Here is a 17,411-nt window from a genome sequence, read left to right as displayed (position 1 = left end):
TTTGGGACCGCATTTACAAAATGCAGACCTTGTAGCAGCGAAATGCTGATGTGTCAATTTATTGTTTCTCACCTCTGAGATGTCAAAGGTGAAATCCAGGGTTTTCCCAGGCAGTGCCTTCGCTGAACCGTCCCACACCCTGCTGACCTCCAGGTTGGAAAGGTCACCTGGTGTGTGGCCGTACACTGGATGGACCAGGCTGGCTGAGCGTGACACCACCAGCTTTAAGATGTTCAAAGCATCCTTCCAGTGGACGGTCTGTGAGGTGACAACAACCACAACATGTAAGACACAGAGCGCTCCAAACGTGTGGCACGAGGAAAACGCTGCGGGACATTTACCTGGACAAACTTCTCAATGGTCTTTATGACATCACCATTGAACTGTTTGAGCTGTACAGCAGTGAGGTCCATGTGGCTGAGCAGGCAGTAAATGATCTGGAGAAGGGACTGCTGCATGCTGGGAAGCCCCTTATCCAGCAGCTAAAGCAGAGACACAAACAATCAGTGAGTGACAAAGCATGACATAAATAACTCCTGTCACTCTTCCACATCATCATGAAGCTGATGTTACCCATGTTATGTATTTATTAGCACTAACCTCGGCCATGTAGGTGACCATGCTGAGTGTGATGTCAGAGAAAGCCTCATGAAGGTAGCGGCAAACCACACTGACCCAGGAGAACGGGTCCCGTGTGTAGGAACGGGTCTTATAAAGAGTCATGACATGGGCCAAATGGGACAACTTTGTGTTCTTCTCCACCAAACACACCTGACAGAATGAAGCAGAAAACTGCAACGTCACTCTCTTCCAAAAGCTTTAATACGCAAAAAGATTAACCAACCAAAGTGAAGTGGACGACAGTGGAGGCATGGCTGAATGTTTCAAGCCTTTGTACCTGTGCAATCCTCTCCGCGCTCTCCTTGCAAAACTGATTTGGGTGGCCGAAGTGCTGCACCAGGTGTGGCAGCAGACACAGCACATTCAGCGGGAAACCTTAAGAAGAGGAGCGAATTCAGTTACAGACGTTAATGAGCCCAAAGCGGTCGGGTGTGCGGTACCCACCTATAGACTGAGAGCTGTCTACGACGGGGACGCGCGAGACCGGCGTGAGCTGACAGAACAGCTGGAGGGTGAGGTCGGACGTGGTCTGGGAGGTAAAACCCTTCAACAGGAGCTGCTGAATTCCAGAGAACCCGCTCCAGTTCAGCTGAGCCTGCAGCTTCTCCAGGCGCTCGCGGTTCTCCGCTCGGTCTAACGGCACCTGGGGAAGAAAGTCAATGCGTTGAACTGAAGCTGGTTCTGCTGCTGAGGTTGAACCAAGGTTGGGAGCTGGAGGGGTCAACGTTTCCACTCCTCTTTTGTTTTCACGGTTACAGATCAGCCTGTTCCATCTCACCTACCTTTGACAGCAGCTTGTGAACGAGTCGAAGTGACATCTGATATTCAAACTCGAAGTCCGACTCCATGAGTGACACCGCCACCCAGAAGACTGTGGCCAGGATCGTTGACGGGTGGGAAACGTGGGCAGGATCGGACAGCACGCTGGGATCGATACGATTAGTGGACGACGTGCAGGAGCCGGGGGTTCTTCCGACTCGGGCCAGGCCGTGACTGTTGCAGGCCTGGTCACATATTGGACAGATAATCGGTTTCTGCTGTGATGAATGCATTCCGTGTACTGTGTTAAGGAGGTCCTCCCTCACCTGTATGCGGTCCAGAGTTGCGCTGCGTGGAGGGTCGCTCAACTGGCTGCCACACTCGCCAAACTTCTTGGGGACCGAGTAGGAGCGCTGGTGGCGCTGAGACGACAGACCAACGAACCCGGGACCGGGAAAGTTCAGCTGACCGGTGCTTTTTCTGTTCATAAGTTTGTCACTAGTCACAAAGTCAGGTGAGGACGTCCTGTGAATCCAACAGTGAAATGATCATGAATGTGTTTTTTCCACGTTTCCCTGTATCGGATCACTAGACGTATACGCAGGCGTGTACCTGGTGAGAGCTGCCATGAGGTCGCTGTTTTTCAGACACTCTGCCAGATTGACCACGACGGCCTCCAGCGTCAGCAGCACCTCCATCACGTATCCCTGAAACACACCTGCTGTGAGCAAAGCTCATACGAGCAAAGCAGGAGCAGCTCCCTCTCGGCCTCTTGCTCAGCCTCACCTGCACCTCGTCCCCGTGTTCTCCCACCACCTCCACGAGGCGCGAGACCAGGTCAGAGACGGCGTGGTTGTTGATCGGCTGCTTCAGGGCTCTGAAAATCTGAAACGAGCGCCCGGCATAGTGTCGCGAGGAGCTGCACAGAGCCGTCTGCAAAGCCACGTCGCTCAGCTGCTGCTCCAGGTGGAAATCTGTAACGGACACACAGGCAGATTTGTTACTACTATGTTTCTGCAGCCTGAAGGAGGAAAATCAGAAAATAAAGAGGGCTTTAAACAAATCATCTTTGAATACAAGCTGTAGCACTTTCTCACCGGACTTGGACTCCTTGAAGACAGAGACAACGTGGCGTAGGAAGTTAGAGAGCTGCTCTGTGCTCTTAGAGTTGGGGTTCTTTGGTGTGATGTCTTCGTGCACCCACAGCGGCCCAAATGCTCTGAGCAACAACAACACAGTACTCCAGGCACTGTATACCCGCCACCAGTAGCACCACATACATGTTACACATGCACCACAGCAAAACTCCAAGGCATCACATGTAATTAATAACTTGAGGAGCTACTGGCTAAATGCAGAGGCACATGTAGAGCGATCAGTGGGGGTGGCGTACCTGGTGGACAGGAACTCAATGAGTTTGTGTGTCTTCTCGTCGGTCTCATTGGGCGTATCTTCAAGGTCCTCCAGGTCATCGGGCGTTACAAGGGGTAAGTTTCCAACACTGCTCGCAGCGCTGCCGCCGCCCAGACTGGCTGAGGATGAGTTGGAAGTGGAGCTGAGGCCGGAATCTGCCACTGGAGACGCCTGCCACTCCCGCAGGAAGTCAGGCGCGTCTAAGTGGGAATGACAAGAGAAGATGAGTTGGTTGCTGTGCTGCTCTATATGTACTGTAATGTAACTTCCACGTACGTGACTGCTGGTACTCTGTGTGGTAGCTGGACTTAATGGTGAGGGTCTTGTTGTCACTAATCTCTCTGGTCAACATCAGAACGGAGGCTATTACCTACAGAAAAGCAAGCAGAGTCCGTCAGTGGCTCCTGACTCAAAATAGCGATCAACCGCCCCGGTGTGAACTGTGATAACGTGGCACAATGATAATGAATACCTGGAAGTTGTTGTTACAGGAGAGAGCAATGAGAAGATGGAGAAGGAGACGTTTGCTGTGTTCATACACCTCTGGTCTATAGTGGTCCATACCTGAGTAACAAAACACACAACCAGTAAGAAACAAGATGAGAGTCTGCACAAAAACTTAAATCGCACCATCAGAATAATGATCACCGATGCTAATGTTTATTTCCATATGCACCAAAATGCTCATTTACAGTTTCTTGCCCTGCACATTATTATTAACATCATCGTGTTTTTGGTTGCTATGAGAACTCCTTATTAAGGACCTAGTCTTTTTTCAAGTACATGACAGCAAAATGTGTGAAACGCCACACGCAAACATTCCTTTACAACCTGATGCGCATGTCATCACTAATTTGATGACAATGAGCAATCTGAGCTGGAGGCTGAGTATGCACAGAATGCAGAACGCATGGCTGCATGTCTGCGACGGCCGGGGTGGCATCCTCCCTAGATAATCCAGTTAAGGTGATAAATGCAGGACCTGGGGAATGCGTCTATCTATGTGCCACTAAAGAATGATCTGTCCTGAAATGTGGGTCTAGATTACGTTGTCACAACACGGCAGGTTAAGACGTCATAGAAAATTCCTACGCTACTAAAATCATGCATGTGTTGAGGTGTAATAACTGCTCTTGGCAATGATTTTTGATCTTATCTTTGTTTTTTGACTCCACTTTATGGCTCCTCTTTTTCCTACTCGTACAGCAGGAGGACCAAAACCAAATGTGTGTGTGTGTATGCCTACCCAGGAAGAGGGCATGCAGCAGCAGCGGCAGGTGTAAAGCCCAGTCTTCTCTCACACTGTGGTCCACCACCATTTCAGTCATAAAGATCACTGCGATGTTGCACCTGGAGACAGACACACGCTTTCATCTGCTGACAGCTCATCATTTAACAAAGGCACGTGAGAAACAGACTGAACCAGACGCTGATTTCCATGAACTCAGAACTCTTTTGTCTGACTTGTTTGTGGAACTATGAGGTTTCTCTTACTACCGAATGACAACATGATAAAATCTGGGAGGAGATTAAAGCCAATAAATAATTCAATTAGCTCATGTGATGAATTCACCCTAAATCCAGCCTGAAGCCAGAGTAGTTCGGCTCATTTCAATCATGAATTACTCTTAAGGTGCTGAGAGAGAATGAGTAGATGTCCTTCAACATGCATTCTCCACATAGCAGCTGTCTGGGCCCAATTAGAGGGAGTAGGCACAACTAGTCGGCGTGAAAAAACACTTTCGAGTCGTGCCGACTCTGTTCATAATATCACTGGTCCATCCTGTGTTTGTTTTTTCTGACAGTTTCTTTGGATGCTGTCTGCACGGTGTGTTTCCATCATGTTATGTGTGTCTGTTAATACCTATGCAGAGGTCCTCTAGGTGTTATGGTTTCTGGAAGGTAGTCAACCAGAGGAGCCCAGCAGCCCCCATTAACGGGCATGGGTAATGGCTGAGGGCGGTTGGTCTCCAGAACACTCATCAGCCAGCCAGCATATGGAGGAAGAGGATCAGCTACAGACACAAAGCAATCCCAGGAATTAGTCAACATAAATATCCAGACACTAACACACTATTTAGTTTTGATAGCTATTTTAAATACACAGTCTGTCAAGCAGTACAGTAATGTCCTCCCAATTCAAAATGAAGACAATGACAAATAGTTCATGTGAGAGGTCATTTACAAACCTCAATGTGGATATTGTCTAAAACAAATGTGGTGGTTTGCTGTCAAATTGATAAAATGCTCCCCATCCAGACACAAAAGGCCCAGTTCTTGAGAAACTGTCCTCTCCTTGTACTTGGCTTCCAGCCCTGCATGGTCACATGGAGGCTGCAGCAGCAGACTCATGCCTGGAACTGTCCCAGCACAGATGCTTGCTAAAGATAAACCAGTGGGGTCAAAGTTTATCTGCGTCACAGGGACAGTGGTGATCCTCGTTCTGAGTCAAATGTTAATGTCGTTCAACTACAATGAAGCACCCAGGTTTCCTCACATGAGGAAAGATTTGCATGAAGTCTTGTTGATTAAAGTGGTGAACAGCATGAAGTGACAGGAGGAATCCATGTCCTGCAGCTCTCTATGAATAACAGACCGCCGCGAGCACCCACAGGCTGCGTGTCCAGTTCAGCAGGTTCGTACATTTATTCCCATGAGAACCAAGGCGCTTACTCTTTTCGTCTTCGTACGAGCCTCCGGAGCTGTTGCTGTAGCGAGACTCCAGTCTGTTGTGAGCCCTGGCCCTGCTGAGACCCGTAACGTTCGCAGAGTTTAGATACGGAGATTGATACACGGTGCATGCGAGGACACAAAATATTCATATACTGACCGCTCTTCGCTGTCTCTGACCAGCTTGTTGTCATCAGTGTCCGGCAGGTTGTCTTGACCCGCCACCACAGTGTTACTGCTGGAAGTGGTGCCTATACAAGACACAACACGGTTCAGCCAAGTCAGCATAGAAAGGAAAGCATGGCTGGACATTAGGGACTGATGCGGGAACTCCACCTGTCTGTGAGGTGGAGGCTTTGTTGCTGGCAGCGAAGCGGTAGAAGGGAGGGTTGTCGCAGTGTAAAACCACAGGATTGACTGGGTCTGTCTGCTGCAGCTCAAACAGCAGCTCCTCCATAGTCTGGATGGTGTTGTTCCGACACAAGTAGATCACCACCTTCTTGATCTAAAACAGACGCAGTTATACAATATTAACTAATGTTAAAGATGTGCTGTATTTATTACCCATAATTGTAGTATTGACAAAGCATCCTTTATTTCATTGCATTTTATATTGTTTTTAACTCTGGTGCTGGTACTGTGTTAGTGTGTAGACCTACGTAGGGCAGCAGGGTGGTATCGCTGCTGACGCCACACAGGCTGATAAGGAACTGCAGAGTGATCCGCAAGTTGTTACTCCACCTCTCGTTAGACACCAGCGCATTCCAGGCATTCTCAATCTCTGGGCCCGGAACCTCGTCTCCGTACTGAACGTAAAGGAATAAAACCCATTGAAAAGGAGGAAGACGTGGCTGGGAGTGAACGGGCCATAACAAACGCTGCTCTGTCACCTTAGCCGTCATAAACATGAGGTTGTTGAGCACCAGTGAGGTCGCCTGCAGGGAGCCCCAGCCGCTGCCCCTCAGGCTGGAAGACAACCCCTGTCCCTGCCCGCGAGGTTCCTCCTCCGGTGTGCATGGGCTGGATGCAGGGGGCAGCAGCCCTGTGTCCACCAGCTCGATGTTACTGAGCCAGGGGAGCAGGTAGGAGAGCATGATCTGTCTGCCGTTAGGGTGGGTGGTGGGGAAGCGCTGGCTCACCTCTGTAGGAGCAAAAAAAAAAAAAACTCCCTGCTTTACTTTTTAATGAATGGAATGGGATTTTAGCCCCTAGATGCTTCCTTAGCTCCGGAGGAAGAGCTGCACCCTCTTAGATGTAACAGAAATAATGCCAGTATTTTAAAACCTGAGCACAAATCAAGTACTGACCTGAGAAGAGCGGCAGCGTGAGCTCTGGGTACATGCTGGCCAGCTGGATGGAGAGCTGAGACAGGTTGACGCTGTACAGGGGAGGCAAAGGGCCGTGTGTGCCGTACAGGATGTTACCAGGCTTCTGCTCCACCATTCGCTTCGAGTACGCACACAGCTTGGACTCCAGCACCTGCAGACACATCATTGATGTTCATGTCTTTCCACTGAAGTAGCGCCTCTGTCGCCTGCTGTGAACGTGAACGTGCCTGCATTAGCTGCATGGATATCTCATAGATTTCTCTGCTGGTGTCTGAGGACTTGAACAGCACTAGATTGAGCAGGGTCACAAGGTCACATGGATAATTCCTGAAATAAATTCAAAAAGACCTATTAGTTACTTGTCATCATGAAATCAAGTTGGATCCATCTTGCAAAACTTTAGGTATTTTTATATAGGGAATATTTCATGCATGTTCAAACAGAGCAGGCAGAAATTCAGCTTCTTGACAGGAAACAGCAGCGGGGCATGATTCCCACCTGTTACCACAGACCGTGGCGATGGCCTTGAAGCAGCCAGACGCCAGCTGGTACGACCCAGTGAAGCAGCGGTCCACAGCCCAGTTGAACAGATTGATCTGGTCTGGGTTCAGCTCTAGCAGCAGGATCACTACCTCACACCCCAGACGGTGCACCTAGTACAAAATGGAATCATCATGTAGTAGAAACACAAGCACCGGATGCTAAACGCTATTATAAGACCAAATATATTTAAGACGAGCGTAAGTCCCAGAGTCGACCTACTCGTATGTCGTGGCAGGCCAAGATGTTGTCCAGCCATTTGTAGAGGTAACCGTCAGTAGACAGACCCACATTATCAAACACTGGGCCACAGCACAGCACCGCTGACATGGCCTAGGCGATAAAAGTTGAATGGAGTCAATGCTGAGGTTTCTGTGAAGTAACGCTGTAACACGTCAGTGTTTGAGTTTGAGTAACGCCTACTTTCAGAGCGCAGTACTGGTAGCGAGTGATCTGGTGGTTGCGGTCACTGTAACGGTCCAGGGGAGTGAACATAACGCTGAAGGGTCCAGCCCACTGGCTGAAGAGGATGAAGAGGTGGTGTCTGAGAGACTGCTGAGGGAAGAGGAAGCGTCTATGGTGGACTGCACAGCAGTGAGTAGAAAGAGAGAAACAGGGAGGGTCAAGTAGGAGGCAAACATCAAACACATCTAAGCTACAGCTACTAAATCTACCATGACTGAGACAATACATCAGGAACAGAACAGGAAAAAAAACTATTTACCAGGGACACACTGGATGAGATTGGCCACCATCCCACTGAAATGGGCTCTGATGTCTTTAAGCACATCCAGCTCCTTCTCATTCTCAGCCTCCAGAAGCATCCGGGTCAGATCCACGTACTCGAGGAACAACGCACCCAGAGCCAAAGAATCGCGCTCCAGGGCCCCGTTGGTGCTACGAACAGAGAGATTTATACAGATCACCTTTGTAGTGAGACAGTGACTGATGGGAAACATGGTAATTATTGTACCTGTCGCTGATGACTCCTGCATTGGCCAACAGTTCAAAGATCCTCAGCAGCTGCAGCCTGAGAAGATCCCTCCTCTCCCGTCGCTTCTTGTTCTGAAAGCGCGCACAGGTTTTTGATTTTATAAATTACGGGGGATGACGGACACTTCAAAAACCGCCTTAAACCGACACAAGCAGTATAATAACAACTACCATACACTGCACTTTGTACTGTGCAACATGAAAGACAGAAATTGGCGTATTTGAAGACGACGGACTTCATCTGCAGTGTGTTTTCACGATTTTCGCCCTGGGACCAGTAAAGTTAATCAAGTTGTGTTTGTGTGCAGTCAGCTTGTTTCCCTCTCTTTTTCCATCAGCGAGTTACCTCGGGCCTGCGTTCTAGTGCTTCCTTCATCAGTGGATGGAGTTCTTCCACCAGCTCCCTGTAGACAGAATAGGATGGAGGGAAAGAAAATCAATTTACTGCCTCATTGCTGAGTTGACGGCATCGATCAAACCTTTCTGCGCAGGCAGAGGGTGAATGCGAAGAAAGCAGATATCTATCTTCCGTAATCCAAATGTCACATGTCCTAAAGCCACTAATCCTAAAACACAGAAATGTTAGAAAATGTGTCTGGTGTGGCCTTAATCTCTGTCGACAATGAGCGACCTTTTGGAAAACCTTTCAGGTTAAAAATAGAGGATCACTTTCAAAATGAACCTACCCTCCTTTTACAATGCAACCTCTGTCCTACCAAAGAATGTGATACACGTCTGTCACTCTAAGAATTCCCCTGTATTCAGCAGCTGCTTCTTTTATTCTCTGAATGTCAGAGAGCACGCAGCACATTTACGGAACTAAATAGCAGAGAATGTAGAGACAGATACATTCCACCATGATGTGACAAGAAAATCATTGCCTGTGTAAGATATGAAGACATATCTGTCATCAATAATCATCATTCCATTGTAGTCTAATCTACATACTGTAACAATATTTTTTTGTATGTTGTGTGAGTACCTGAACACTAGAGCATTTGTGCATCCAAACCCCAGGACCAGAGACTCAGTGATCTCCAGACTGTCGGCTCTCATCAGAGGGACAAGTTGTTTCAAAAGCCATGCCACCGAAGGGGTGCCTATCACCTAAAACAAGGAATAAGGAAACAAACAAGAGCAAAACGAGAAATGAGAAATACATATGGGTACCTGCCATAAAACAAATCACAAAATAAGACAAAGCGTGTCGCACCTTGTTGTCATACGTGACGCTGCCATCCGGCGTGGTGGCTGTGATCTCCGGCGTGGAAGCTCGAAGATGCCCAGGAGACATGATGCTCGGCTTAGCCACCCCCAGACACAGGATCAGGTAGTTACGCCACAGCGAGATGTAGCTGTCACTGGAGCCTGCCGTGCTGGTCTTCTTAGCATTGACTGGGCTGCTGAGATAGAATGAGGACGAGTGTTACATTATTATAATACAGTGGACACAAATGATTTGATTTGCAGTGTGGTCGTGTACTTGGGGTCAACCAGGGGCAGCAGCAGCTGCAGCCGCGTGAAAGCGTAGGGCCAGGCGTATCCCAGGGCGACGGGGCAGTGCTTGGGCAGGTGCTCCTGCCGCAGGAAGATGTGCAGGCAGAGCACCCAGGGGTCCTTCAGGCACTGGGCGAAGATCCAGACGGAGCTGGGGCTCTTCACGTCGTAGGAGCTGCTCACCAGTCGAGCGGACCACTCCACGAGCCACTGGAGGTCGACGTGGTGGCTGAGAGGCAAAGTGGACTGAGGGGAGGAATGGGAGACTCAAACGCTGCAGCAAAACAGGGGATTTGGATGATGTAAAAAAAAAAGAATCTTAGTTAATACTCACTGAGTCAGAGACGGCCACATGAACAATGCTGTCCATTACAGATGGGCTCAGCTGGTCCATGACCTCTATCATGGGCTTGTCATCGTCCTGGAGGGACGGACAATTATAGAATCAATATGATGCATCTGTGATCACACGGATTTTCCTCCGTCCTGCTATTTTCACATCAGTTCTCTGTCTGTGGTGGTTCTTTGGGTCTAGTGACGGTGAGGTTTGGCGAGTTGTCTACTGTACCTCAGCATGTCCCAGAGCTGTGAAGAGGCAGCGTATCTCTCTCAACACGCCGACCGCCAGCTTCCTCGTGCTGATCTGACACGAGCAAAGGAGCAGCAGAGCCAGACCCTCGACCGCATGCAGCACGGAGCAGTGGGGGCTGCGCTCTGGCATCCTGGGGCTGGCCTGACGGAGGAGAAAGACGGCACTGATCAGCATTCAAACCGAAATTCACAGAACGTGATCAGGACGAAGCTGAGTCTTAGCATGGGACTTAGCGTGATGTTGTACAAACCTCAACGCCACCGCGCATCTTCCCCTGGAACTGCAGAGCTAATCTCCACTGTGTGAGCAGCTGGAGAAGGAGCTTCACAGACGCATCCTGAAGACCCTGGTGGGTGTCTTGCACCTGAAATCGTTTGCAGAGGGAGGTACAAAGACTTTCTGAATCACTCCTGCTGTATTTTGACACTTTCTGCAGCAAAGACGCTCATTCTCCAAGGGGATGTAAAACCAACCTACTTAGATAATAAAATGTGAATAACTAGAGGCAAAGTCTTATGGGCTTTTGTTAAAACAATTAACACAGAAACAAAACAAGTGATGTTTTCACAACCTACTTTGGTTTATTTTATTTTTAATTTGACCTAGATTTCAGCACTTTGTAAGATTCCTAATACGTTATTGCTGTTTCCTTTCAACAATGGATGCTTTTATAACCTCTCAAATGTGTTCTGTCTTCATACACGTTGTGTTCTACCCAACGTGCTGAAGGTTACTGGCAGGTTCAGTTTTACCTCGCGGAGAAGGAAATGTGTGTAACCGAAGAGGACGTCTTCCCTCCAGTCGGAGAAATCCAATAACAGGCTCTGCAGGGAGTTCTGGGAAATGAGGCGAAGCTCGTCGTCCATGTGCACTGTGAGTCTGAGGGACAGATGACGGCATAGACGCAAATGTGAGCTCAACGGCAAAGATGGGAAATAAAGTTTTTGATGTTTTATGATCATTGATGACCAGACGTAGCTGGAGAGGTCCGACTGGAACTCACCGTGACAGCAGGTCAATGAGCTCAGGCTTGGACATGCCATCAGGGAGGATACGAGGGATAGCAGCCACGCATGTCCTGAACAGGTCGATTTTAGGTTTCCTCTCACCGCTGTCAGAGACAGAAACATTTGTTTATATGAGTAGCATCTATTTAACTTAATCCATTCATCAGGTCAATCAGCATATCATATTTTGCGTACGTGATCATGTCCTCTGGTTCTTTGTTGAGCATCTGTACGCTGGTGAGCATCATGCAGCGCCCCACCTCCTTGTCCAAGTGTCGAAGAATGTTGTCCAGAGCCTTTCTCACCTGGGAGTAGTACAAAGACATGCCTGTGGGGAACAGACAGAGTCAGCGCACAGAGCCTGAGGTGAGCCTGAATGCCTTCAGACGCACGCACCGATCAGCTTGGCCTCTTCCTCGGTGAGCGTCTTGCTCAGGTAGGTCTTCTTCTTCTTCAGGGAGTTTCCAGAGGGCAGCGTGGCTCCTGTGTTGGGCATTGGAGGCTCTCCATCCTTCTGTTGCAGGGCATCTGCTATCACCAGGAAGGCCCTCAGACCAATGTTCATACGCTGGAACGGAAAGCACAGCATCCTTACGACATGTCAGAGACAGGTACATCACAAAGCAGAGCAGTGTTTGTTCTCTGGAGGGAATCCTACTATGACATTCTGCATCATTAAGCCAGTGTATCCCATTGCTACAGCTGAAAAGATGCTAATATTACCACAGGCCTGAAGGAAGGTCTGCTGCTGTTTGACTTCCTTGACTGACTGAAGACCACATATATTAGAAGAGATGGAAAGCTCATCCTTTTGGCCACGGGGGTCTATTGCTCGTGTGTGTGTGCGATTGTGTGAACAAAACTGAAAGCAGCACTGCTTTGTTTTTTACCTCAGGGTTAAGACTGAAGGCTTTGGCGGGTTTCCCAACGCTCAACAAGTCAAATATGATCTCCTTCATGGCAAAATCCAGTCTCTCCTGTGGACAAATACAGACAGATGAGGCCTGAGGCAGCTTGTACACAGTGCAGTGTCTCCACTAGAACCTAGAACACCTTGCAAGAATGTATGCGTTCAAGTGTTATTTACCTGAGCAATGAACTGGATGATCTTGACAAAAATATTCAGCGGCATGTCTCTGGGCACAACGCTCCGGCTGCCTTTAGGGAACAGGGTAGAGGTGATGGACGTCAGGCGGCTGAGGGGACAAACACAGCAGCGACATGTTAATAAAAAATGCAGGGATGTCTAGTGAATCTTGCATCCTACCGGTAACTACACGCTACCTCTGTGTTCCAGTGTTGCTCTCGCACTTTATCCGAATCATGTAGACCCACAGCAGGCGATACAGTGATTCCAGAGCCACGCGTGCCATCTTGGGGTCTTTGTTCTGCGTTCAAACATGAGCAGACGGCAAAAAATAGAAGGTATTTGTGTTTGTCTTTCACACACCTCAGCCTGGTGCTTCTTCTTAGCTCAACAAAGGCTTCTGAGATGAAGGAGATAGTTGCCTGTAAGGCATTCCTCACATACTGTCCTTCACGTATCAGAAGGTGTCTTCTCAACATTTATGTTTTATTAGCTTGTCTTTAGGAGCCTCATCAATCACTGTGCGTTTCTATCATTACACAACGATGGCTGATCTTAGGGCTTTAAACCCAGCGGGTTGATGGGTGAGCTGCACGGCTTCTAACACAGACAAATACGCATTACTATTTTCTCGCATTTTGTAACATCATAGACAAACCTTGAGGTTCGACAGGCAGTTGTTGAGGAAAATGTGCCAACGGCTGAGGAAGAACTGCTTCTGGCTGACACACAGGAGGCAGGTCACCAGCGGATACAGGGCCTGATGGAGTAAGACAACACAAAACTCATCAACTAAAAAATGACAACAAAACGAAATTCTGCTGGGAGGAATGTGAAGTTGCTTAGTTGTGTCTAAAATCTTTGGACAAAGGCGTGAATTCTTCATGCACAGCATTCCTAAACACAAATACCTTGCTAACGATCATGCGAGTCCAGGTCACACCCTCAAGATAAATGGTTTTGGAAATGTTAGGTTTCAGGAGCAGATCATACACCTGCCACTCTTTATCAAAGCTGGTGTCTGTTATCTGCCTCACTCCCATTTCTGGGGCTCCTCTTTGTTACTCACTCGCCGTGAAAAAGAATAATAATTACAGGAACGGACCAGATTGGTGCCATTCCAATCGTGCCTGGTGATTTTACTGTGACATGGGCAGGTTATTGTTGTGTGTGTGTGTGTGTGTGTGTGCGCATGCCTGTGCATTGATCATTTGGAAAAAGTGAAAGAAAGGCACAATATACATGAGGTATGTTAAGTCTTGAGGTGTGTTAACTCTTGAACACGGGCTACTGGAGGTATTTGGGGAATTTATGAAAGGAAACACATACTGGCTGAGTGACGAGTCTGCAGCCTCGAGGAAACGAGTGACAGGAGGAGGAACCGACACGCATACGTATCATTAATAGCACATAAGCGCCAGCGTCAGTCTGCTGACACGCTTTGGCATCAAATGAGCACAGCAGAGAGACAGGGAGACTACACCGAGCTCTTTAATCCTTGTTCATGTAACACCGCTCTCATGTGAAGTCAGATGCTCTGCATGTCATTTGATGACTACCCTGCCTGCTTCCTTTCTCTGGGCAAATACCGCCCATCTGGCAGTGCTTTGTGAGCGAGGCCGTGCGCTGCCCGCCGCAATCCTGCCTTTTCACCGAGAGATAAAAGCCCACATGCTGCAGCGCTACAGTAAGTGCTCGCACCAATTGCTGGTAATGGAGAGGAAATGAAGAGAGATAAGCAGTGATGAAAAAGTACACAGGGAGAGAATTACCAGCGAGTGTTTCTTCCTGGAGGACAGGTCCAGTGTTGTGTCGTACAAACTCTCCACGAAGTTCCTGAGACACGGCACGTTCACCTCGTTTTTCACAGTCTGGGACGGGACGAGAACAGTAACTGTATGTAAATACGTATGATTCAGCTACAGACAGTCAGGTTTAATGTGAAAGGCACTCACAGCAGCGACGGGTACAAGTATCTCCACAAAGAGCCCGGCGAGCGAGTGTTTGATGTCTTTATCCTTCACCTCCAGGAAATACTGTGCACACTCCTACAGACAGAAGGAAGAACAGAGGCACGCACCATACAACACATCTGTTAATGCAAGGTGTTTTTGCATCAGCTGTCCAATACAAGCACTTACATAACCTCTGATTATGTCGGCATCAGTTACTCCCAACAAACAGGTGTGATACATTTTCAGCTCAGTCTACCTGCATAAACAGGAAGGAGGCTTCAAAGTCTTCCACCGGGTACATTTTTATACGGAAGAACTTGAGCCCCATGATGAGGCTGATGGTGGACTGGATGACATAAGGGCTCTGCTCCTTCTGTTTCAGCTCCTTCAGCTCAGAGACAAACTTCTTCCTCACTGCCGGGAACCTGTCGAGCACAGGGTGTGTGGGTTTAAGTAGATGTTCTACATCCTGCTCTCAGCTGAATGTCAGTAATCGACCACGTTAATGTGAATTCTGCTTTCTGACACCTGTTTTATTGGACATGGTACACATGGTTTTAGAACAGGGATCTGCAGGCCTATATTTAGAAAGGCATCTGAAGCGAGAGTTTGTGGGGGAGTGTGTACAGTATGTGCATGTGGGCACTAGGGCGTCAGTGTTTTTCTGCACACATGCAGAAAAACATTACTGTAGAACAGACATCAGCGCTCTTTGGTGCTGAGGGCTTATTAACATTATGATCCATAAACTGGGCTGGAAAAACACACAGATAACGCCACAAATAAATGATGAGCTCATATAACCTTTTTATAACTGTATACAAATAAATAACAAAAATGAAAATCCACACAAAATCACTGACAAACCACATCGGGTCACTAGATTTTACAAGTACAGTCTTTAATTTATTACATTAATGAGGGTGTTAAATGATTTGATAACTCGGCTAGCGGCTAGCGTGTGTGTGTGTGTGTGTGCGACTGTAAGTGACTGAGCTGCCCTGTGAGCCTACACCTCCTCCTCCATCACAGTAATGACCCCCTGGAAAATGGGAGCAGTGCTCATCCTTCATCACACACAACATTACACAGAAAGAGGACCATCATCTGTAGGGTCATTATCCTTCGTATTTACCAACACACACACACACACACACACACACACACACACACACACACACACACACACACACACACACACACACACACACACACACTAATAGCACCTAGCGAAAAGCAGTCATTACTTTCTTTTTTGTCCTTGTAATAAAGACAGTCAGACAACATTTTCTACTGAAAATGGGGTCAAGAGACGAACAGGTAGCGACTGAAATTACACATTAAATTTTCAGCCCTGACAAATCAGCCCCCAGCTGCAACATGACCTGGATCCCAGATTTTAATCAAGACTAAAGGTATGACTCTAAGACATTACTCTGAACTCCAAATGAGAGCAATAAGGTGCTCAATGACCTTTGGATGCTGAGAGATTTGATTTCTGTGCATGTTGCAAAAAATAAAAAGTAAAAAGATGTTCAGCTGTTGTAGGTGGACAGTACCTGGACTGAGCTACAACCCCCACTACTTCAGCATAGAGGTCAGCCACTATGTGCATGTTGCCTGTGTTGGGTCCCAGGTACCTGAGAGGTAGAAGCAGAAGCAAACATTAGTGGCAGCTCTATGCATAAGGCTCTGTGGAACAGATCCTGCATAAGTGCATGGACGCGTCGTAACTACATCCACATACCGCTCAGTCGGTGCATTATACAGTAAATAAATTATTTAGGTTTCTGGTATCACTCTCACCCCTCCTTGTATTTGAAGTGCTTGAAGGCCAGGTTTATAACCTCCTGGATGAGTCCATCCAGAAGAGGATGCAGTGGGATCTGAGAAGAAAAACAGCCTGAACTAACTCTGACTGCAGCGTGGAACTGGTTTCTCTTTTAAAGGGTAAACAAACATTTAATTAAGGCAGAGGGTTTGATCAGCTGACACTCACCTGCTTTAGGACCTCTATGAGCACTAAAGAAAAGATGAAGTCTATTGCCAGATCTCTCCGCTCCAGCAAGTAGTCCTTCTGTTGCTCATCACTGTGACGGACAGAAAAACATGAGTCAGTCTAAAAACAGTAGTCTTATTAATCACGCCCAGTGTGATAAGCTGAGATGATGCTGTACAGGAGTCCGACTGCACGCTTGAGTTCGTTCCCGTGAAACCCTGCTTTTACTAAACTGCCATTAATCAGGTCATTCCTGCATCTGTGTGCATTTGTGTGATGAGGACAAGACCATCCGGCGGCCTCTCGTCGCACTGCTTGTGCAGTTTGCTGGTAATCTAGTTTTGCATTAGCTGACTGTGTAAGTATGTGACTACTTGGTCTTCCCACACCTTCTACGCGGTGTAACCTCTCTAAGGTCGATGTGCTGCTAGTGTTCTCACTTTTTCGACTTGGTGTTGGCTCTTGGCCGGTATTCATGGGACTCGTCTTCTAGGCCGTTCTGCCTCTTGTACCAGTCAAAGAGAGTCCTCAGCATGGACGGCAGGCAGTATTCTGCTAAAGAACTCATGCTGCTGATCAGCTGAACAGAAGGAAAGAGGGAGAGAAGGTCATGTAATGGCTGTAATGAAGAGCTGTATAAAAGTGTCTGAGACCGGTACACAACTTTACCTGGTCAAACTGTGGGTCTTCTCCTCTCTGCAGTGATTTGTTAAGTGGTTTCTCCTGAAATGAAAATGAGACAAAACCCAAACTCTTTTAATCTAAAAAAAAAACCAAATCAAATCTAAATGGCTTCAAACAATAAGACGCCTCAAAGATAAACAGGTACAGTATGTAGAGACAGTGAAATCTGGGCCTGTCAGGTCATGTGTAAAACATAATGACAAGCATCCTCTGTTCTGCAAGTCACACTGCGCTTCCTCTGCTCCAGTCATAAAACGCCGCTTTGT

General features: G+C 47.8%; 1 protein-coding gene across 14 annotated transcripts in view; it reads right to left on the bottom strand.

Annotated features, from left to right (window-relative positions):
* fryb (furry homolog b (Drosophila)) overlaps positions 1–17,411 on the bottom strand; it is a 38,527-nt gene that overhangs the window by 6,903 nt on the left and 14,213 nt on the right. For 7 of the 14 annotated variants that reach the window (XR_008692471.1, XM_055502113.1, XM_055502114.1 and 4 more), the window contains exons 3-51: positions 17,131–17,184; positions 16,902–17,041; positions 16,462–16,552; positions 16,269–16,348; positions 16,022–16,102; positions 14,719–14,887; positions 14,463–14,555; positions 14,280–14,378; positions 13,166–13,267; positions 12,705–12,808; positions 12,508–12,616; positions 12,311–12,397; positions 11,817–11,988; positions 11,616–11,748; positions 11,417–11,524; positions 11,166–11,292; positions 10,664–10,777; positions 10,390–10,554; positions 10,156–10,242; positions 9,808–10,067; positions 9,538–9,727; positions 9,307–9,431; positions 8,671–8,728; positions 8,305–8,396; positions 8,056–8,228; positions 7,755–7,915; positions 7,554–7,664; positions 7,290–7,444; positions 7,019–7,118; positions 6,771–6,942; positions 6,123–6,604; positions 5,800–5,968; positions 5,624–5,714; positions 5,467–5,540; positions 4,658–4,808; positions 4,040–4,143; positions 3,266–3,357; positions 3,070–3,163; positions 2,774–2,993; positions 2,478–2,629; positions 2,167–2,354; positions 1,993–2,087; positions 1,707–1,905; positions 1,404–1,625; positions 1,066–1,264; positions 899–996; positions 601–771; positions 342–482; positions 73–258 (exon numbers count right to left, since the gene is read on the bottom strand). Coding sequence is in view for 13 of the 14 variants with exons in the window: in XM_055502113.1 (XP_055358088.1) it covers positions 73–258; positions 342–482; positions 601–771; positions 899–996; positions 1,066–1,264; positions 1,404–1,625; positions 1,707–1,905; positions 1,993–2,087; positions 2,167–2,354; positions 2,478–2,629; positions 2,774–2,993; positions 3,070–3,163; positions 3,266–3,357; positions 4,040–4,143; positions 4,658–4,808; positions 5,467–5,540; positions 5,624–5,714; positions 5,800–5,968; positions 6,123–6,604; positions 6,771–6,942; positions 7,019–7,118; positions 7,290–7,444; positions 7,554–7,664; positions 7,755–7,915; positions 8,056–8,228; positions 8,305–8,396; positions 8,671–8,728; positions 9,307–9,431; positions 9,538–9,727; positions 9,808–10,067; positions 10,156–10,242; positions 10,390–10,554; positions 10,664–10,777; positions 11,166–11,292; positions 11,417–11,524; positions 11,616–11,748; positions 11,817–11,988; positions 12,311–12,397; positions 12,508–12,616; positions 12,705–12,808; positions 13,166–13,267; positions 14,280–14,378; positions 14,463–14,555; positions 14,719–14,887; positions 16,022–16,102; positions 16,269–16,348; positions 16,462–16,552; positions 16,902–17,041; positions 17,131–17,184 (6,840 nt within the window). In the remaining variant the exon portion in view is untranslated. The remainder of the gene's footprint in view (positions 1–72; positions 259–341; positions 483–600; positions 772–898; positions 997–1,065; positions 1,265–1,403; positions 1,626–1,706; positions 1,906–1,992; positions 2,088–2,166; positions 2,355–2,477; positions 2,630–2,773; positions 2,994–3,069; positions 3,164–3,265; positions 3,358–4,039; positions 4,144–4,657; positions 4,809–5,466; positions 5,541–5,623; positions 5,715–5,799; positions 5,969–6,122; positions 6,605–6,770; positions 6,943–7,018; positions 7,119–7,289; positions 7,445–7,553; positions 7,665–7,754; positions 7,916–8,055; positions 8,229–8,304; positions 8,397–8,670; positions 8,729–9,306; positions 9,432–9,537; positions 9,728–9,807; positions 10,068–10,155; positions 10,243–10,389; positions 10,555–10,663; positions 10,778–11,165; positions 11,293–11,416; positions 11,525–11,615; positions 11,749–11,816; positions 11,989–12,310; positions 12,398–12,507; positions 12,617–12,704; positions 12,809–13,165; positions 13,268–14,279; positions 14,379–14,462; positions 14,556–14,718; positions 14,888–16,021; positions 16,103–16,268; positions 16,349–16,461; positions 16,553–16,901; positions 17,042–17,130; positions 17,185–17,411) is intronic. The other 7 variants (XM_029172663.3, XM_055502115.1, XM_029172668.3 and 4 more) reach the window with 4 other exon arrangements.

This window comes from Betta splendens, chromosome 14 (genome assembly GCF_900634795.4).
Source record: "Betta splendens chromosome 14, fBetSpl5.4, whole genome shotgun sequence".
NCBI lineage: Eukaryota > Metazoa > Chordata > Actinopteri > Anabantiformes > Osphronemidae > Betta > Betta splendens.
The sequence above is the reverse complement of the archived record's forward strand: the minus strand, read 5'-3'. Positions and strand labels throughout refer to the sequence as shown.